Source organism: Syzygium oleosum, unplaced genomic scaffold (assembly GCF_021117445.2).
Source record: "Syzygium oleosum isolate NSW1041296 unplaced genomic scaffold, Sole_v2.1 Sole_v2.07, whole genome shotgun sequence".
Lineage (NCBI taxonomy): Eukaryota > Viridiplantae > Streptophyta > Magnoliopsida > Myrtales > Myrtaceae > Syzygium > Syzygium oleosum.
Window position 1 is genome coordinate 10831063 of NW_026607491.1, and position 21435 is coordinate 10852497.

The window sequence follows — 21435 nt, forward strand, 5'->3', positions numbered from 1 at the left end:
TGCACCAATCATTTGTCAATGCAATGTCGGAGAAGCTAGGAGTTCACCATCCTTTGTAGACAACAAAGTCTTCGCCAAGGGAGTAGACACAAACTTGACCTTAATGAGGTACTTTAGTCTGAGATAAAAGAATACCATCAGAGTGGTGATGGGCCTCAATACCAAGGAATAGTGAAGTGGTCCGGATCCTTCATATCAAATTCCTGATAGTCAATTAATCAAAGACCGTAATAAATGAGGAGTATCATTAGTGACAAATATATCATCAATATATAAACGCTCTGAGAGGAAGCATATATGAAAAGCCTATTGAAGCGTGGAAGGCAAAGAGGAAATACGATCTTTATGAATACTGTCCGTTAACCAATCATGCACGTAAAGTTTGTCTTAAACCATAGATGGCTTTTTGTAAATGGCACACATGATTTGGGGACTCAAACTGAAATTTGGCGCATGTAAACTTTCTTATAAAAGATGTGGTATAAGAAGGCATTTTTAAGTTGACCTATGGCCCATTTCGAAGAAATCGCAAAATAGAGAATAACTCAAATCGTAATGGGTTTAACGACAGGGCTAAAGTTCTCGTCATAATCGAGTCTGACCAGTTGCTTAAGTCCATGTGCAATAAGGCGAGCTTTAAAGCATTGCATAGCTTTATCGGATTCTTTCTTGATGTCCAATACCTATTTACATTCGACTAAATTCTTAAAAAAATAAGGCGGGACAAGATTCCACGAATGGTTGGTGACCAAAGCATTATATTCATTTGTGGTGGCCACTCTCCAACATGGATTAAGATTGACCTTAGAGTAGCAACAAGGTGTCAATTCGTGGAAAGAGAAAGAGAGATTAAGAATTTTCTGGGTTTAAAAATTCTAGATTTGGCATGAGCGAAAGGATTTCTGAGTCGGTTAAGGGAGGAATTAGGTCGGGAGAGGAGTCAGGTCGCGAGGGAGGGGCGGGCAAAGAGAAAAAAAATGGAAATAGGTTGAGTAGGCCAAAAGGAGGAAAAAGACGGATTAGGAGGTTGGGCTAGAGAAGAGAAGAGGCGCCTATGAGAAGTTTGACTTGGATAGGAGGGGAGAGGGCCGCAGAATGAGAGAAGGAAGAACGGGTTCGCTAGGTAGAAAAACGAGAAAGAAGCGGCTGATTTGGAACAGTGGGTCACGGGACTCCGAGCGTTGAAGGGATTTTGTGAAAAGGGGAAGTCGTTCTCATAAAATCGAATATGACGACCGATAAAAATAAGTCCATTGCTTCTTGTGATGAAGGATGCGGCAGGGATTCTGAACGCAGTTTGATGTGCCTTGGGACTTCTTATTCAGTCCCAAGGTGCATGTACAGCATTGTCATCTATAGGCAACTCATGGTCAATGGAAATGCATAGTCATTCCAGTGCATCTTCTCCCGATAGAAATGATAATTTAAGTCAATGTAATATTAGATATAGATACGAAACTGATGCTTCAGAGAAAATATCCGATGGTTTCGAAGCATCACGTCAGCTGCTCAGCTGCTGTTAAATGAAATGAAAAGTAAATCTGTAACGGAACAGCTTCCTCCAATAACAAGTAAGCTGGAGAGATCATGCATGAAAAGTAAGCTTGGAGACACTTTGAATGGAAAAAGTAAGTTTGAGCATGGCAGCATCATGCATGAGAAAGTAAGTTTGAGACACCCTCGAAGCCGCAACAACATGCATTACTTGATTTCATTCAAAAGTGAGATCTCTCATCCTTCTTCCCCTATCTTTTAACAGCCACATGGATAAGGTTATTAACGGCAATGCCTAAAATTGGAAGCAGATTTTCTCATCTGTAAGTCATGTAATCCACAGATGCAACAGATAGGGGGAAAAACTACGAAACGACCCATCAAGTTAAATGTCAAAGTCTTTAATGTTAAAGGAAGATTGTTGGACAACAATTTTGGAAGTTCAATACCAAACGCATGAGTAGAGGTTCCCCTCTTACTGCATAAGGGAATAATTTACATATTGATGAACCCTCACCCAGAGACAAACACATTTATTATCCATGATGACTTCAGACACGTCCGCCTTCTTAGTGAAGTTCAGTCACTACTTCTCTCCAGGTTTCTGCAATGAAAGAAAAAGAGACAACTATGAATAGAAAACGATAATGATGTTTCATACATGATGCAGGCAGATTGGGGACAAAGAGGGATGGAGGTAATGACGAAGGTGGAGGGGATGGCAACCAAAGAACGAGGATGTTCAGATAAACATATATGACATGTGCAGCCTAAGAGGTAGACTGAATTAAGCTCCTATGATTATCTTACACGCTCAACACAGCTACTCCGATATGGTCATCAGCTGGAGACATTTGCCACATCACAAAGGATAAAAGAGGGGTTGATTTCCATTTTTGTTGCTTTATTGGAGGGATTGCATCACTTTTTCCATTGCACTGTTTTGTACTAAAAAACATGTACATCGCACTTATATAGACGAAGAAGTAGGATCCTTTCCAAGCCAGATACCTAGGAGGAGAAAGAAAGATAGCTTATCTAGGAATGCTTTACATATCATACTTATCTAATACCACTGAACAGATAATGAGAAACGCTGAATCCAAAATAGTTCTTGGCTTAGTCTCTCAACCACTTCTCACTCTTGTAACTATGCTTTTGACCCTTACCGTCAAAAGACAAAATACAAAATTCACAACGTACAGGCAAGACCAACATACGGCATACCACTAACAGGGATGCCCCAGTGCAACTTGCTCTTCTGGATCCAGTCAAGATGAAACCAGCTCTATGTGGTTATACACCCCAATGCATCGATCCAGGAATGATAGCACTAGATGAATGCACACAGAATATAGCGTTTCTTCCAAACAAAATCCTATGGGCACTACTGTTCTCAGACGTTACTTTTCATTCATAAGGGCACATTAACGGGGAGTCACCTCTAGCGATTGTTCCATTCTCATAGCCGTTTATGCCAATTAAATCTAACTAGTAATGCCGGATTTTGCAGATGAGCTGTTCAATCTAACTTAGGTAACCCAAATTGCTTCCACTACCCATAAATTTTGCTACAGATATTCCCTCAACAACCACCACTGCTTTCACCGGGAAGGCCCTCAGAAAAGACCAAAGAAACGCGCTCGGTGTCATCAGGAGTGGAAAAGGGAACGAAGCAAACTGACGTTTAATTTTGTTCGGCAATTCAAGTCAGGAGGGAAATGGATGATGGAAAGGCAACGGAAGCAAAGCCATGAATTCATGATGCCTATGCTGAACTCGCACTAACCCATCGCTCCACGCCACACCCCATGCATCAATGCATCAACAGAATCAAAGTAAAAAAAATTGGATTCACATGGGAGCAGAGCATCTCGTGAAAAAGGCGACGACCGAGCTAACCTGCTCCGCGGCCTCTTTTCCCTTCTCCGCCTTCTCTTTCTCGGCCTTACGCTTCAGCTTCGCCAGCCTCTCCCTCTCCATTTTCTTCGCGAACCCACAAGCACATTCAATCGCCAAAAAGAACACAATCAGACACGACGTACCAAGTTAAGGAAACGCTACCCGAAAAATCCAACACACAGCTCCCAAGAAACCCCCCGGCAGGTTCCACCGCGTAATGCCGTCCGAGGTAGTTTGTCGCACCCGCACGCTAGCAACATCAGAGGAGGCAACAAGCAAGCAGAACGAGGGCCTGAAAAATCGAAGATCGAACGAAGGAGGAGAAGAGATCCGAGACCTGAATGTAGACGTTCTCGGCGGCGCGTTCCTCTTCGCCGAGGATCTTCCCCTTCCCGTCGCTGAAGAAACGAGCCGTTCCGGCGAGCCGGTTCGCGCTCGCTCTGCTCACCGCGGATCTCATCGCCATCTCCGTCTCTTCGTCTCCGACGATCAGTGCTCGACTGATTCCTCTCGATTTCGATTTCGAAGGACTTGACTACCGAGAGCAATGAATGAGTGAGTAGTTTAGCAGGCGAGTGACGGTCGGTTCACCAGCAAAATAAAGGAAAACTCGGTCCGGTTGGTCCGGGCCGGGCAGGTGTTGGGCCGGTTCTCATCCCGGTCCGGTCCACAGATTCCCCTCTTTCTCCTTCGTCTTCTCTCTCTCGCCCTTTCGTTTTGCTCTCGCGGAAAGAGAGACCAATCAGAGTTCTGAGTTCTGACCTCCGACTTCTGCAGAACTCGTCGACGAGAAGCCGGCGAAGAAGACGACCGCGCATCCCATCTTCATCGGAGGACCTCGTTTTGAACCATGTATCATCCCACCAGAGGCGGCGTTCGCGGCGGCCGAGATCGTAAAGCTCTCTCTCTCTATCTCGCTCTCCGCATCGTTTTTTCTTCAGCTTTCCAGCGTTCCTATTACTCTTTGCTTGGTTCGAAATCGCGGAGCTCAAAGCTTGAATTGGATGATTTGTGTGAGATGATGGAACGCTAGAATTTCCACGGGTGTGAAAATCTGTCTCCACTGCGTGCGTGCTTGCTTTTGGCTGCCGGCGGTGACCTAGCCATAGAATTATTAGGTTTACGATTTGTTTTGGGTTTCCGCTTGCGAGATGCGAATGCGATGGGCGGTGATTCATAGAAACCCTAATTGTTCGAATCGATACTCCTTTCTTTTTGGCTAATAATGTAGACGCTGGCACCAATTGATGGTATAGATACTTGCGAATTTGCTCGTTGCATTCTCGTCAAGTGACAATTTTGTGCAGGATGAGCTTGTTTTATCTTTTGAAACGATGATTTCGATGCTTCTTTTTGATGATGTGTTTTTTGTGTATGATCCGCAGAATTTAGCTGGGAAGACGTTAAGGCCGACAAACATCGAGAGAATTATATCGGTCACAGCCTAAAGGCACCTGTTGGTAGATGGCAGAAAGGTAAGTCAATGCGGCGTGTTGGTGGTTTTGTTCGATTTCTTCCCCTTTAGAGACCCTTCCAAACCAAATAGGAAAGCATGTAGTGTCGGTTCAACTTAGGTTTACATAACCGAAGCAATCAAGATTTTGGCCTTGTTTCTATTTGGAAAAGATTGCACATTATAATACCCCATCGGCAAGTAATTTGCAGTCGAGTGTAACATAAAGAGGATGCCATTTCCACATGCCGATTGTTTCATTACTTCCGGTTGCACGTCATCTCATTTTTCAATGCAATACTGGAGTAACCTTTTTGAGTTTGGTCTGTGTAGACTTCCATACAGATGTTCTTTTCTTGTTGTATTGGACGCTCTATTTTGGGGGTTGCCTCAATTGGCTATGTTAGTTTTTGTTTGCGCTGTCAGACATGTTTTTAGCAAAAACCTATTAAATTATGGAGAACATGGCATGCCGTTCAGTAAATAAGGTGTGCTCTTATCTGGCCGGACTCCCGTCTGATTGAGCGAGTTTATCTTTAGGATTCAGTCTATGCTTCTTGTTCTGTTTAGTCCTTCGTCTCATATATTCATTATTCAAAAGCTTCAGCCTATATCCAGATAGCATTAAAGAACTCAACTGTTGAAGCGATGCTGTTGCTAAGAGGATTTTCTTTGGGTTGGATTAAGTTGAGCTGCCTTTAATAATGCTACGTTTTATTTTATTAATTTGAACAGGAAAGGATCTGCACTGGTATGCCAGGGATAAGAAATCAGAGGCTGCAGATATGGAGGCTGCTAAGGAAGAGATAAAAAGAATCAAAGAACAAGAGGAGCAGGCAATGAGGGAGGCGCTTGGATTAGCTCCTAAGCGCACTAACACAAATCAGGGCAGTCAACTTGATAAGCATGAGCTGAAAGAACTGGTGAAGCGAGGCTCCACGGCAGAGGATTTGGGTGGAGGTCATGCTGAAGCAGCACGTGTACATGGTCTGGGTTTCGCAAGGTACATGTTTATTGAATTAAACAATCATGAATTGTTCTTATAATACACTCATGGCAATGTAAATTTGTGGGATAGATACTCCAATTTCTCCCTTCTAAAACCATGAATACTTTGCCACTAAAATTCTCTTTTCAATTGATGATCTGAGATTTTGGCAAACAATATGATCGAAGATATGATTGGAGTTTGGACTAGATTACTGCTTATGCACATAGACAGGATGTCGCAGTCTGAATGCAGATAATGCGGTTTTATTTGCCAAAGAATCCAAACAACATGAGATAGGATTTCTTTTGGTTGACATTTTGTGATTTTGTCTGATTAATTTCCTTTTTTACCTGTTATGGAAATGCATAACTCCAACTGAGGTTTCTACTTATCCTGTGAAGTTGGGAGTTCCCATCATGTAAATATGTACATCGCAGCCTTTTGCTCTATTTGTTTATTATTGTTTAACCTTAGTTCTGGCGGTGTGCCCATCTGCAGACTGCCTCGTCCCTGGGAAGAATCAAGTTCTGTTCAACCCAGTCAACCAGTAGTTTCAGCTGACATAGAGAAAGTTGTTGCGCCTGCTCCTGACTCAGCAGCAAGGAAAGCAGATTCCAGTGAGGAGTCTGAGGATGAACGTAGCAGGAAGAAGAGGAGGCGGGAGGAGAAGAAGCGTGAAAAGCATGACAAGCGCGAAAAGCATGACAAGCGCGAGAAAAGATATGCTCGTGATTCTGAAGACAAGAAGCACCCCAAGCACAAGGGGAAGAAGAGACATGATTCAGAGTCAGACTAAAAGTCTCTCTCGTCAACTATTGTCATTCCAATAACGATAGATTCTACTACTTGTTTTCGTAAGGCACTGTAAAAGTTGCACCTTTGTTGGAGACTACTATTCATTGGCAGAGCAAGCGGATGGAGAAGAACACTGAGCGAACCCTATATTTAGTCTCGCAATCACGAAATTTTTCGAGGATTGGAGGGGATTGAGGCCTGATAGTTGCAACCAGCCCCTTGCACTTTGGCCTCGGTGTCGGGATGTACTGCTTCGCGGGGGGGCATGTACCCTGGTAAGTTTCATGCTAGACCTTTTGTCCCCGGGGTACAGCTTTGTGTGAGATCTTTGATGCTCATCAGCTAGTTCTGATAATCGGAAGTGTCTTGTATGCGAAACTGCCTGAAAGTTTCCATGACAACTATGTCTTATGGTCCTGTTTTGGTAGTTCTATGCGATAAGGAAATTTGATGCTCTTAGTGTGGTTCCACACCGTTTCCTTTTAACCTTTATATATATATATATATATATATATATATATATATATATATATATCATTGCTTGGACCCTCCATTAAAAGCTTGTGAGCGAAGAAAGATGTCCTTCACCCAGAAGTTGCATTCTACCTTTGGCAACATGAAGGAGAGTCGAGGATTAGGCGGCGGACGAAAAGACAAATTCGTCACCCTAAAGCGGCTTATTCTATTTTGGGTTTGATAAAGAAAGGTCGAGTCCCGTGGCCCGACGCACCATCGCGGAATCGAAAAGCAGAAAATTATAATCGTTCGAATTCGAATTGAAATTTAGCGAATGGATGAGATTTGTTGCATCTTAATCGAATGGTAAAAGATTATAAGAGTATCGGCCCCTTTGTGACTATAAAACAGCCCAATAAAGAAAGAAGCCAGGACAAAAAGTGATTTGATATCTTCATAATCGCAATCATTGACCACGCAAGTTGCCTTCACAGCGAGAGGGGTACCGTCCGTGACGTTCATAGTTGTGACATAATTCTAGGTTTTTTTATCCCTTGACCTTTACGTTTTTATCTTAAACATCAAAATAAATATAAAATTTCCTTAACGATGGAATATTCAAAGATAAATAAACATTGGCATTAGAATCGCTCTAATTTTATCAATAAGCTTTCATGGGTAGACGATATTATCTTTTTGATGACGAGATGCTAAAACGGAGTTTTTTTAAAAAGGATTTCAAGATTCATGACCTCTCAATATTTTCATTTTGCTATAAATCTTAGACACATGTTGGTAGCCCTTAGTTGTTCCTTGATCTTCACGTTTTCAACTTAAAACATTAAAATAAATATAGAATTTCTTTAACGATAGAGTATTCAAAATCTTCAAAGATATATAAACATCGGCATTAGAGTCACTCTAATTTTATCCGTAAGTCTTTATAGGTAGACGGTATTATCTTTTTTATGACGAGATGCTCAAATGAGGTTTTTTTTAAAATGATTTCAAGTCCATAATCTCTAAAATATTTTCATTTTGCCATAAATTTTAGACATAAGTTGGTAGACCTTGAGGATGCTACATAGCATAATCAAATTTATGTATATCTCGGTTGGGCCATCGTTTTATTCCCTTTTTTTTAATCATTTTTAAAATGTTTTAAGCATAATAATTGTTCTTTTTTTCTTTTAATTTTTTTTTTATCTGAGAAGAGCTTTTTTTTCTCTTTAATATATGTGCACGGAACCTCAATTTTTCTCCCCTACTGCACCGAAAAGCAGGTTGCTTTCTGCGCTTTTTCCTTGCGCCAGTTACTCGTGTTCAATCGGTGGAGCAAAGGCGATTCCGATCTTTGACGAATTCGTATCGTCACTGCGATCGTCGGTGGCTGCGGCGGTCGGTGGCGGTGGTCGGTGGTTGTTGTCGCCGGTGGTGGAGGCATCCTCGATTTCTCGAAGCGGTGGGAGAGAAGGAGACGAGGGAGTAGGAGGAGAAGATGGTGTCGGCGAACCAGGAAATGGCGGTCTATTGCTTCGACACCCTCGTCGCCCATTACAACAGCGAGGAAGCTCCTCCTCCTGCCTTCGATGCTGGACAACAGTCTCTCTCTCTTTCTCTGTCTCTGTCTCTCTCTGCATGTGTTTGTGTTGTGGTGTTGGTGCTCAAAGGTCGAAACTTTAATCGGAACATGCTGAGCTCGCGAAAGCTTGCACCTTTTGGTGTTGCGTGGGACGTGATGAGCGAATTATCAAAATTAGCAGATGGGTTGTTTAGTGCGGGTTCGATCGCTTATTTCTGTTGTCTGATTGTTCCTTTTTCTGCCTTTTTAAGCGGGCAATCATAACTGTCTTAGTTTTGTTCGGCATCCTTGTTTGTGTTTTTTCAACGGAAAGTTAGTTTGCTAAGGTTACATTGCTCCGATTAGTTGTATCATTTGTGTTTTTGGAGTGATCAGATAACCTTCTCATGGACATTCTTGCATGCATGCGTATTTTATCATTGCATTTACTTTTCCTCTAAAGTTTGTGTGATATGAACGCATCTTATACTCTCTGGACATATGTCATTTTGGTGCTTTTGTGCGAGTTAATTTGAAAAGAAATTATGGACATAAAAGGATGACCAGGGCGTTGTTCTCTTTTCACTGCCCCGCAAGCTATCAAGGGTCTTAGACAAGGAACCTGCAAAGCACCGGCCTTTACATGGTTCTTGGGTGAATTTACTTGTGGTGGCTTAGTAAATTTTATTGATAAATTAAATACTTCCCTGTTAGCTGGTCCTCATGGTACCTTGGGAGAAAAAACATGAAACTTGGTGCACTAGACACGGCCCTCACGAACAGTGTAACTTTTTTAAATTGCATTAGACGAGAAATATTGGTGGTCTTGGCATTATTTGTCCTGATCTTTAATATTATGAATTTGGCTGTGTAGGGAAGGTGCTTTTGTTCACTCAATCTTGACAAGTTTATACCAAAAGCTTTGTGTGGTCTTCTTTTTAGAGCATATAGATTTTTCTCGAGCCAGTTTTTAGTGTTATAATTGTTCTCATCATAAATGCAGCCCATTATTTGTGACTTGGAAGAAAGTGGTCAATGGCAGCGAGCCTCGTCTTCGTGGATGTATTGGAACTCTGGAAGCCCGTTGCTTGATCAATGGTTTTAAGGACTACGCCTTAACCAGGTACACTGACTGTCCATCTTTGTATTTGCCACATTTCTTCTCATTAAACTCATTTTGATAGCTGGAATCACTTGTCCCTTTCATGCTCGTTTGAAGATACTCAAATGTGATGACTACTGGCTGATCCTTATGGGTATTATCTGCGGGCACATGTGAGCACTATGTAGCTATAGAAAGTGCCTCTCTTTGGTCTAGGCAGTAGGGACTTTTGTCTTGGATAATTATATTTTTTTATTCCTTTATGTAGAGACAGAAACTGGTAGGTTCAAGTAAATTTGATTACATTGGACTTGTGTCTAATTGATTATTCTGAGTAGCTGTGGTCACAGTGATATCTCAGTTGTCCTGTTAAGGTGCTCCAAGTACATTACTTGCAATTTTCTTCCCTGAAAAGGACATGGTGTAAACAGTAACTTTTTTCCCACAAGAAATTCATCAATGTAAGTTCTACTCAAGGGATTCATAAATCGTTCTTGATCAATTTGCCGAAGTTTAATCTGGCAGCTTTGCTCCAAAGGGTAGTTTTGATGTTGATTGACTCAAATTGATGAGGCTACTGCCCATTTACATTCTTATCTGGCTGTTGGCTCGCATGTAGGTTAGGTAGTTAATTTGCAATTTGGCTGACTTGCTGTGAGGATGCTTCTACTGCCCTGATAGATCATAGGATTTGATAGGATCCTACTTCTTTTAGTGTCACCTACAATCTTAAACCATAACAATTATCATTTTCTTGATCTCTGTCACTGGTGATTTCATTATGGTGTTACTTCTAGAGCGTGTTTAGATTTTTGTTGTTTTTTACTTGCTGACTAGAGAGGAGGCTGGTGGATTCGGGCACCAAGTTACCAATAGAGGCTTTAATGCTTATGTGGTCCCAGTAGGCGCTGTATGGTGAACAAATTTAGAAGAAATATTTTTCTTTTCCCAGTTCATGGCAGTTTTTAACTGGGGTATTTGTGCAGTTGAATGCCATCCCCTTGTAAAATGATGTGGCCAACCAAGTGTCATTTTCTTTGATTTGCATTCATCTTAGTCTTGTAAGAATTTGCTTTTATCAAATAAAAAATCGTGTGATTCTCTGTTTTTGCAGCGCTTTAAGGGATCGAAGGTTTCCTCCTATACAGGCTAAAGAATTGCCTTTTCTCGAATGTACTGTTTCCATCCTCACTGATTATGAAAATGCTAACAACTATCTTGATTGGGAGGTAAGTAGATATCATCTATTGTAAAAGAAATGGGTTTTGGGGGACTTTACGTATTTTCTATGTCCAATTACTAGTCATAATCAGCATACTTGATGACCTTTTGTATATGGAAGTGATTAATTGTTTCTGAATTTTGGTAATTTCAGTGGAGTAGTTATTGTCTCATCAAATCTTTTACTGGCATGTGTTGATTAGCATGTTGAGCACTATTAGATATGTCCACAAACAAAAAAGGCAGATGCCTTTGTGTTCCTCTCTCCGCTTCAGAGTGTTATCTAGTTCTTGCTTTCGTTGAATTAGCAGATGGTGTCTCTCTCCCTGGGTTATTTGAAAGGTCTGTCAAGACTCGACTGTTTCAAGTGTCAAGACTTTCTTGTAGTTTTAAGTGTGCTTGCTAAAAGGGCACAATGCAGGATTATTCTCTCTCCCCCAGTGCATATTGATCCGTAGATATCTCCAAACAGCCAAAAATATTGCAAGCTCTCTCGGATTATTCTCTCAGTGTAATAGATTATAGTATATTCATTTTATGAAGTTCTTCAGTTCTTTTGCAGGTAGGGACGCATGGTATAATTATTGAATTCACCGATCCTGATTATAATACACGCCGAAGTGCTACCTATTTGCCTGAGGTGGCTGCCCATGAAGGTAATCACTCATCTCCCACGGACAAAATAATGGCTTCGATATATGCAGCCAGTTGATGAGTCGGGGATCTTAAGATTCTTCGCATCATTTTCAAGATTGAATAAGATGAAAGGACATTCTTTTTGGAGTTGTCTGCTGCTAATCTTTTAGTTGTACAATAAAAGTACATAATAAACCCCAAACCCCATCTAATCGGCTGATTGCTATGTCTATACTGATTTGAACATCTGTGAAGAGTTTTAGCCGATTAGATGTCATGCACTTATCATACGATTGCTGTTATATTCGGTATAAAAATGGTGAGGGTTTTAGTCTTTGATAAGCTAGGTCGAGGTAGATGCCAGAGTCCTTTTGAGAAATTGAGAATTTTCAGTGAGATGGACAAGGTGTGAGAAATGTTAAGCCGCGTGAATTAAGTCAGTCCTTTCCTTTCTTGTGTTGGTTTATCCATATTAATACCGTTGCTTTTGACTTACACTTCACAGGTTATCCTAATCCCACTTTGGTGGGAGAGATGACCCGAGGTTCTTTTATGGAACCTGTGTTCGGTCATCTTGATGGACTAAAAGCTCATTGTTTGGAAAAATTATGCACCTGTAACTATTTTTGCACGGTTTAATACAAAAATCTAAGGATTCATTCTCATAATCCCTCATTTGTTTTCAATCAGAAGTAAAGTACCACATGATAAACTGATAGTTTCTAATTGCTTTGGACTATTTCACTTCACAATACAACAGCGATGAAACTCACTCTTTTATTTGTCCAAGTATCACATGAAACTCGATAATCAGAAGATTTTGAATCGTTGCCTACGTCATTCTTGCTATTCCCTTATGCTGCTTTTTTCTTTGTTGGCTTTCAATCTTTTTGGCATGGTTTCTCTTCACAGTTTTCAGTCCATTTTCTGTGACTGAAAAATGTTGCAACAATCAGAGTTTCTTTTTGGTTTTTGATTTTAATTAAGATATATACACAACCGCCATGAACTTCACGTCGGTAAGCTACAACCAAGATGGGTCCAATATATATTTTCTTTGTTTAGTGGACTTACTTTTCCTTGCATGGGGTGATTTGGTTTCAGGTTGGACAAAAATAGAGGCTATAGATTCCCTGATGCGGAAAGCTGGCTATAATGGCACCATCACCGAGTCGATGAGAAAGCGCATTCGACTAACCCGTTACCAGAGCACCATATTTACTATGCATTATAGCGATTATGTCACGTACGTGAGGGCGAACAGAGGCTCGGCCGCATCTATTAATGGGGCTATGCCTGCTAATTATTGATTACCGAATGGCTCTGCAGATTTGGCAGGGCTCTTTCAGTGCAATCTGAAGATTATTTAAGACGGAACAACTTGGGATGGTACATTGCTGTTTGGGTTCCATCTCCCCCTCTATCAAATGTTTGTGACCTGTTTTATAAGATTCTTCAAATTCATCTGATTTTGAAGAGACAAGAAAAACTTGTTCCATAAACCGTGGGACACTGATCCCGGGGACAGACAATTCTCATTTTGGCCGTTCCTAAGGGAAGTGTGCCGCTGTATCATTGACTTGCTGTAACTTTAAAAAGGGTCTCATTTCCGTTTGCCAAGATGTGCTTGCTTGTGAACTTTGGTAATTTGCCGTGCACGTGCATTTGAAGCGCGTTGTTCGTACGAAAGCTCTGCCACAATATCGTGTCGGGTCACCGTGTAGGGTGGTTTCGTCGCATGGCATTTTGCATTTGTTCCTGTATTTAAGGATATTGAACTGTGAGTCTCCAGTGTGTCTTGTTTGCCACGAGATTTGCATTGTTCTGTAGCAGTGGCAAATTTAATGCGTGTGTCAGCATTCGTTCTCGAGAACGGTCCTGTTTGATTCTTACCTTGTCAACGTGTTCTGGGAGTTTTTCCCTATGTTATTTATCCCTTGAAAATGAGTTTTGAGTGAGGACGTGTGGAGTTCTTTTTGCACAATTTGTTTGCAGACGCCATTTTTCTCCTTTTTTTGCCATTTTCAATCATCATGCTTGAAAGTTTATCTAACGTTTGTATATTTCCAAGAGCATGTCTTTCCAACTTTTCCATAAACATAAGAAGCAAAAGCAATCCTTTCAACCTTCTTTACGAAGTCTGATTTGGACCGTGGAATCTGCGGACATAGGTACCTTGAAGGGTTGCTCGAAGTTCCCCCACGGCGAGGAAAGGCCGGGGATGTTTCCGAAATACAGACCAGCCTCGCTACCTCTGAAGAATCTCAATCGCTTTGCAATTAAATTTGGCCAGAAAACGGAGTGGAAGTGGAAATGACTAATGAGGGGGTGCGATCCCTCACCTCTCGGGGGCTCGGCCCACGGGTCGATCTGCGAACGGTGGTGCTGCATCGGGTGCGAGTCCAAGGATCCTCGGCTCGCATCCGTCGCCACAGTGCGAATCGTGGAGGAGGTCCCCGTCGTCCATTGCGCGATTGGCATGAATTCATCATGTGAATTCCCACGATTATAATAATAAAAAATAAAATAAAATAATTATAATAATAGAAGTAGATGATTGGGTGGAGTTTCTGATGCTGGCCATTTGGGCCCAGATCGAACAAAAAGTCCGAAGGCCCAGCCAACAACGTTTGACGTCGGAGCCCAGTGATCTCGATTCCATCCATCACAGAGAGATGGAGGGCAAAATTGGGAAAACAGGGGGAGAAAAAAAAAAGAAGGCAAAAGGTAATTCCCAAAAAAACCTCAAACTTTACACTTTATCTTAATTATATCATGAACTTTTTTTTGTCTAAAAAAAAACCTCAAACTTTCATCCGAGTCCCAAATCTGCCTTACCGTTATAAATCCATCCAATTAACGTCAGAAAAAAAAAAAAAAACAAAACCAGCAGCTGCGGCGTGGCCAAGCCTTCGCCGGTGGGCCGCCGCCACGGCCGCCGGAAGGAGCGGCGGCCCTCGCCCGGGCCTTCCCGAAGGCCGGCGACCCTCGCCGCCCAGGGCGAGTCGCCGGCGAGGGCCTGCAGCCCCCGATCTGGGGGAGGCGCCCCCAGGCGAGGGCCGCCGCTCCTTCCCGGCGGCTGTGGGGCGGCCACCGGCGAAGGCTTGGCCACGCCGCAGCTGCTGATTCTGTTTTTTTTTTTCTGACGTTAATTGGACGTATTTATAACGGTAGGGCAGATTTGGGACTCGGATACAAGTTTGAGGTTTTTCTTGAGACAAAAAAAAGTTCATGATATAATTATGACAAAGTGTAAAGTTTGGGGTTTTTTTGGGAATTAAGCCGAGATGGGCGAAAAAGAAGAAGAAATTAAAATAAATAAAAGGGGAAAAAAATAACCGAGAAATGCTGGTCGAGGGAAAATACGGAAATTTCAGCGCACGATCCCCATCCCATCTCCTTCACCACCAACAAGTCGTTGGAACTTCCTCTCTCTCTCGTCTTCTCCGCGAAGCACCTCCAGGTTCTCAACCGCAGATTCTTCTTCGTATTCTCTCCCTCTCTCTCTCGCTCTCTCGTTCTCGAGTTGTACGATGTTATGTTGTCTGAATCCGATCGGCCTTGATTTCGCCTTCTTGGAAAGTTGCCGTCTTTTTCGAGGAAGATGGATCGATTTTTTTTTTTTCTTGTTTTCTTGGGAAATTTTGGGTGGATTTCGATTTCTTGGGCACTGATCCCCCCGGGCATCCCGAATTTGCTTCGGTGTCAGGGAATTACGTACGGTTGGGAAAAGAACCCGACTTGGGATTTGCTCAGGGTGTTGTCATGATGATGTCTGTCTTTTGTCGGGTTGGGGTTCTTGATGATGGCGGCGTCGTTTTTCGGGTCGGTGTTGTGATTGCATGCGTTGGGCGAGCTCGTATGGCCTGGATGGAAGAGGTTTGTGTGGGAGCTGATGATGCGGTGTCGATAAGCGTGATTCCTCCCCCCCTCTTCCATTGGCCTTGTTTGAGTGGGAGTGAGTTTTCCGGGGGGAAATGATTGAAGTTGCTAGGCGTGTTTCTTTTGGAATCACGCGCGGTCGATGGCCATTATTCGACACGCATTGCTCTTGCTTATTGCGTTTATTGCTGCCGGTCTAGTTTGTTACATTGCCTTTGTTTTCCCATTAGGGAGAAAAAAGCAGAAATTTTTACTGAAGTTCCGTTTGATTGGTCGTGCTAATTTCGAGAAATTATTTGCTATCCGCAGCTTGTTGTCACCAAATTGGTTGAAGCTTCTTGTGGGTTGCTGGACCTGCAGATTCTGGTTAATAAATGAGTCAGAAAGGCCTCATTTATAGCTTTGTGGCGAAAGGAACTGTTGTTCTGGCAGAGCACACTCAGTTTTCTGGAAACTTTAGTACCATTGCTGTGCAGTGCTTGCAGAAGCTGCCTTCTAATAGCAGCAAGTACACGTACTCCTGTGATGGGCACACGTTTAACTTCCTGATAGACGGCGGGTTTGGTATGGATAACTTTCTTTACTAGTTAACTCATCATTACATGTGATTGATTCATGTGTAGTGCGGTTGACCAATGTTTGTCGTGCATGCAGTTTTCCTTGTTGTTGCTGATGAGTCCGCCGGAAGAAGTGTACCTTTCGTGTTTCTCGAGCGAGTGAAGGATGATTTTAAGCAGCGTTATGGTGCCAGTATTGCGAGTGGGGACCCACATCCACTTGCAGATGATGATGAGGATGACGATTTGTTTGAAGATCGCTTTAGCATCGCGTACAACCTTGACCGAGAGTTTGGGTGATTATACAATGAACTGGCGATTCTTATGTTTCTTTTTTGTCTTCTCTGCTTCATCTCATATGGTTCTCTGACATGTTACTTTGTTTAAAAGGCCAAGACTTAAGGAGCATATGCAGTACTGCATGAGCCATCCAGAGGAGATGAGTAAGTTATCCAAATTGAAGGCTCAGATAACAGAGGTCAAAGGGATTATGGTTGACAATATTGAAAAGGTACATTCTTTTAATAAAAAAAGTACTGTAAGCTCCGAAGAAGAGCATGGTCAAACTGAAAATGAAGACAGACCTGTTGATGTTGGTGGATAATTCCATAAGTTCCCCGTGTATTTAAACTTGTAGTGGCATGATGCTGTGCATGAAATTTCTGATTCTTTTAGATTAAAACATCACGTCTTTTGAGTATTAGTTGCCAACTCTTCTTCGGACAAGCAGATGAGAGTTGAAAGAGTTTTGGAGAAAGACATTTGTTATTGTCTGTTTTTGATGTTGCCATTTCAGTGATTCTAGTGGCTTCATATCATTGACAACATGATAAAACTGGTCTGCTTGGTTAATTAATGTGAGGGTGCCGATGGTGCCATTGGTAGTTTAAAAGTTATTTTTATATGATCAACGAATGTTATGAACCATTACAATCTTGAGGATATGTAATTGTTGCATCAAACTCCTGAATCAACTGACGAAAATGTTGATAAAGATTAAAGAGTAATTGGATGATGAATTTTTGAAAAAGAAATATGCTTAACCTCAATAAGTGGTTGATATTAGGGAGTATTTAACGTGCTAAATGCAGAGAGGACTACTTGAAGTACTAGTTTCGTTTATGATTTGTCTGGAGAGAGGCTGTCCTTGTTCCGGGGGCATACCACGTTATGGTCATTAAACTTTTCCCTTGGTCTGCATTAACTCGATCCTTTGACGGGGCACTGTCTGCATGGATATGAGATGCTTTTGGTCACATTGACATTACTTTTATCACATAGAGAGAATCTGGGAGGAGGATAATCACAGGAAGTTTCAACCTTGGGAAAGGGGAGATCTTACTCTTTTTGTGCAGCCCTTCTCTGAACATATTGAGAGCGAAATAGTACAAGTGTGGTGGTTATTGTAAGAAAAGAAATCTTATAGATTTTGGTTTATTGCAAATTATAAAGGGATTCTGGTATAATTAATGGAATCAAGTTGGGTGGTGAGGTATACTGATGTCGTAGATTCTCAAATGTGGCAATCATATTTTTCCTCATGTTACGAGGAAAGAAAACTTACATCCCATGGGTGATGGATCTGATGATCCTTGAGTGGGAACTGTCTTGATGTATGGACGCTTGAAATCTTACTTGTCAAAGTACACATACAAAATATAGCACGTGTTTCTAAGGTTATGTGTTTTCATCGGACCATTGGGCCATATTTTCATGCTATTTCTTCTTTCGTCACGGACTTTAGGTGTTGGACCGTGGGGAGAGAATTGAACTTCTGGTTGACAAAACAGAGAACTTGCAGTTCCAGGTAAACTTGCTTTTCTTGGAGTTACAGATGGGATGATTGAGAGGTATCAAGTAGTTTCCACGTCATTGAACAAAAATGCGCGTTGTTTCAGGCCGACATTTTCCAAAGGCAAGGAAGGCAACTGCGTAGGAAGATGTGGTTTCAGAATCTCCAAATGAAGGTTATGGTGGGCGGAGCAGTCGTCATAGTAATATTCTTGCTGTGGCTCATAGCAAAATGGGGAAGTAAATAAAAATTTGGCGTTCTCAGGATGTAAAAAGAAAAGGCACGATATGATTTTGTATCTGGATATGTTTGTTGGTATGTGGAGCTAGCCTACCACTTAGGATTTATGAATCTCATACCCAAATTTATCGACCATTTTTATTCTGCTGTGAATATAAGTTGGCCAGGATTTCTCTTGAGCAGTCTTGCTTTGTTTCCATCACTTGACTAAGAGTTCGGAAGATCGGCGATCGCTGCAGGAACAGATTTTTTGTATTATCGGATAGTCTTCTTTCCATGCCTATGTGCTTGTTTATCGTCTTGCGATTTGAACCCCAAGTAGTTCTCGTACATGTGGGTAGTCAGGTAAACTTGAAAATCATGCCAATGAAGGCGATATGAAGGCATGACCACGATACCAGCTTCGCAGGCACATTGAAAAGATTGTTAACTTTTTTTTGACCCAGGAGATAACGAGACGAATTCGAGATATGAGTTTCATATGGAAGCAAATTACTGGTTATGACCCAAAATTCCTTGACCCTAGAACTAGGGCGAGCATTTGAAGTTGATTCTACTCGGAACTAGACAGGTTTCGAACCCGTCAATCTGGTCTGATTCGAGTAAACTAGTTTCGAGAATTGTTGGGAACTTTGGAACTGCCTTAGAGAAGGTCGGTAAACTATCCAACTTTGGAATCGCTAGATTCACTTGAAACCGATTCCGAGGGTGATTCCGAGCGATTTTGTCGGACCAAACTTCTATAAAGAGAACGAAACATGAACTCCTCTTTCTTGTGAAATCTTGAACATGCCAATTTAATACTCGATTCCGACTTTTCGAAATCAAGCTCAACCGGGTTAATTTGAAGTTCCAGTCCCGGGACCGAACCACTTAGCCAATGTGCAACCCTATCAAAGACTCCGTTACTTATAGGATACTTTTTTTGCAATTTTTTGCAAAAAATTCAATAAATCTTCAATTTCATCCTATGATAAGTACCTGGTTTCTGTGACTCACTTGTTCATGGGTTGCTGGAACGGATGTGGCTGTAATCATCTTTCCCCTGGCTTGTACATTATTCTCTAAGACTACTACATGAGAAGGTAAACTTCATGAAAAACTTATGCCCGAAGATCATTTGAAAGGCAAATTGACACTTGACACTAAACTGCATGTCATTATTCCAAACATTAGGTCATTGCAATTGCAGGAGAAATTGACCTTACAACGAGTTTGTTCTCAGGAGGAGCATCTGCAAGTATATGCTGCTGCTGACGCATATTCCCCAACTCTGGAACATTATTTTCACCAAAATGGCGCTAAAGTAGCTACTAGGAAGATTTTATCAGTAATGAGCTCCCGACAAGAGCGCCGAGAAACGAAGATAGTTCAAGCCTTGACGGTTCCGGCGAGCATAAAAACCTTGCAATTGACAGTCCTGACCAAATCAGATCCGCCCCAAGCGGTCTCAAACTCTTTCACAACATCATCAGTCAACAGATCCACGCCATTCTGCTTGGCCGTCGCTATTGCCGACGAGGTCCTCTGCCAACTCAGAAACGTCTCAAAGCTCGTTTCCCTCGGCATGTCTAGCTGAAGGGGTTGTCCTTCACAACCTAAACCCACGCTCTCAAACGGAAACGGAAGGGTCCGATACTCTTCGAACACATACTGCACTCCCGGCTTCCAATACGGCTTACAGGCTTCGCGCAGACGTCTTGACACCCGTTCAACTTCGGGATTGACTCCGATTATATCGGTGTAAGTCCAAACAGCAATCACGCCCCCGGGCTTGCGGAGGACCCGTTTGGCAATGGAGTAGAACTTTGGGATGTCGAACCAATGGATGGCAGTAGCCACCGTGATCAAATCGACCGAGTCCTCGCCCCCAACCATTGCCACCATTTCGTCTTCGGACAAGGATGGCGGCGTGTGTAGGTACTGAACTCGAGGGTGCGGGATCCCTTTCTTCAGCATGGGCTCACTTATGTCAGTTGCAACCACTCGCTCATAATGCTCTGCGACCTGCAAAAGATAGAAACTTCTGTTAACTCTTTACAACAGTTCGTGTATTTAAAGACCAAAAATTGTAATCGTGGATGCAAAAGATTGAACAAAGAGCTGTCCAAAGCTAGGGGGAGACACAAAGCAAAAGACATTGGTCTGGAGACTCCATGCATACAACCAGACATTGAAAACAGGCAGCAAGGTCCGAACAAATTGAGAGGCGTCCCTCATTGCTAAGTCAATTTGGTCATTTCAGGAGTTCAAGATCGTTGGCCAAACAGTTTGCCAATGCTAATCAGTCAGGAAATGCATCCTCCTTAGTAATGATCTTTCGTACTACAGATCGTGACGGCCTTCACTCGGTAAGTACGACAAAAGAGCGGCTTAGACCACAGATACTTCATCTAAGTTGACAACAGAGAACATGACCTATTGCCTGCATGAACTACTGACTAACCTCAATGTCAAAAAACCTAAGCGAACCACCCGATTTACCCAAAATATCGTATTTTCTTCACAGGTTCTCATGGCATCTTACACTAATGAACCTTCCGAGTAATCTGAATGTCGAATCCTGAATGAACCACCCAGTTCATGTAGAATTCCTTATTTGGGCAACCTCTTACTTCTATGGAATCATGAAAATCTCTCCTCTTTTTTTATATCTTCCAGGAAGACACACTCAGAGAGCTAGTGAACTCAGCTGTCAGCATCAGGCAGATAATGAGCACTCTGCATCCGCATTTGTTGACCCCAGCAACAATTGCATTTGTACCCAATCTGCCAATGTTACTACTAGTACTAATTGAAGGAAATCAACCACGAGGGTATCGAGAATTTCCAACACGTGTCTCCTGCTAGAGCTCACAATGATTTCAGACCAAACGAATGGATCGAGAGGCTCGTATCATGCTCACCCGAAGAACCCTCGCATTGTCCGGAACGTCAGATTCACAGAATCAACCTCGGTCTAATTTGAAGACACCAATCGAAATCCCTTGGACATCGTGACGGACATCAAAGGATAGAAGCAGAATTACACGAGAGAGAGAGAGAGAGACCGTGACGGCGGATTGGCCGTTGCCGGTGCCGACGTCCCAAGCCAAGGCATGGCGGGAGGTCAAGGCAGAGAGCTTGGAGAACCACTGGTCGGGATACCGGGGCCGTGCGTCCACGTATCTCTTGGTTTCCTGGTCGTAAGGACCTTGCATTGCCATTCGTACGATACAACACCGCACGCAACACGATCACGGCACACACAGTCCCCCTTGGATCGACTCACTCAAGCTGTACGGATCGTGAAAACGTTGTTGGGTCTCTCACTTTGTGCAGTTTAAATAAGAGGAGGAGGAGGAGGAGGAAGA

The 21435-nt window shown here is 42.4% G+C and overlaps 5 protein-coding genes across 6 annotated transcripts; 3 read left to right on the forward strand and 2 right to left on the reverse strand.

The window, feature by feature from the left end:
* Positions 1–1849: 1849 nt before the first annotated feature.
* On the reverse strand, positions 1850–3964 carry LOC115662037 (uncharacterized protein At2g27730, mitochondrial-like). Its single transcript, XM_030584239.2, has 3 exons — positions 3734–3964; positions 3397–3480; positions 1850–2098 (listed from the first exon to the last, which is right to left on the reverse strand). Exons 1-3 carry the CDS (start codon positions 3860–3862, stop codon positions 2081–2083), a joined length of 231 nt encoding a protein of 76 aa, XP_030440099.1. The 5' UTR covers positions 3863–3964; the 3' UTR covers positions 1850–2080.
* Positions 3965–4090: 126 nt separating this feature from the next.
* LOC115661322 (uncharacterized) lies at positions 4091–6782 on the forward strand. 2 transcript variants are annotated; one of them, XM_056313277.1, is made up of 4 exons: positions 4091–4289; positions 4782–4871; positions 5585–5852; positions 6315–6782. In XM_056313277.1, the coding sequence occupies exons 1-4, from the start codon at positions 4247–4249 to the stop codon at positions 6634–6636; spliced, it is 723 nt and encodes a 240-aa protein (XP_056169252.1). In that variant the 5' UTR covers positions 4091–4246; the 3' UTR covers positions 6637–6782. The 2 variants fall into 2 exon arrangements, with proteins under 2 accessions (XP_056169252.1, XP_030439506.1); XM_030583646.2 differs by having other exon boundaries at positions 4094–4289; positions 6339–6782.
* A 1567-nt stretch (positions 6783–8349) lies between these two features.
* On the forward strand, positions 8350–13231 carry LOC115661417 (uncharacterized protein At2g38710). The gene is made up of 5 exons (XM_030583725.2): positions 8350–8693; positions 9656–9775; positions 10869–10983; positions 11538–11631; positions 12716–13231. Exons 1-5 carry the CDS (start codon positions 8590–8592, stop codon positions 12919–12921), a joined length of 639 nt encoding a protein of 212 aa, XP_030439585.1. The 5' UTR covers positions 8350–8589; the 3' UTR covers positions 12922–13231.
* Positions 13232–14954: 1723 nt separating this feature from the next.
* Positions 14955–18264, forward strand: LOC130138627 (vesicle-associated membrane protein 727). Its single transcript, XM_056313248.1, has 6 exons — positions 14955–15074; positions 15803–16057; positions 16148–16346; positions 16441–16561; positions 17795–17857; positions 17949–18264. Exons 2-6 carry the CDS (start codon positions 15868–15870, stop codon positions 18087–18089), a joined length of 714 nt encoding a protein of 237 aa, XP_056169223.1. The 5' UTR covers positions 14955–15074; positions 15803–15867; the 3' UTR covers positions 18090–18264.
* A 957-nt stretch (positions 18265–19221) lies between these two features.
* Positions 19222–21408, reverse strand: LOC115694505 (uncharacterized). Its single transcript, XM_030621636.2, has 2 exons — positions 21133–21408; positions 19222–20089 (listed from the first exon to the last, which is right to left on the reverse strand). The coding sequence occupies exons 1-2, from the start codon at positions 21286–21288 to the stop codon at positions 19454–19456; spliced, it is 792 nt and encodes a 263-aa protein (XP_030477496.1). The 5' UTR covers positions 21289–21408; the 3' UTR covers positions 19222–19453.
* Positions 21409–21435: the final 27 nt, after the last annotated feature.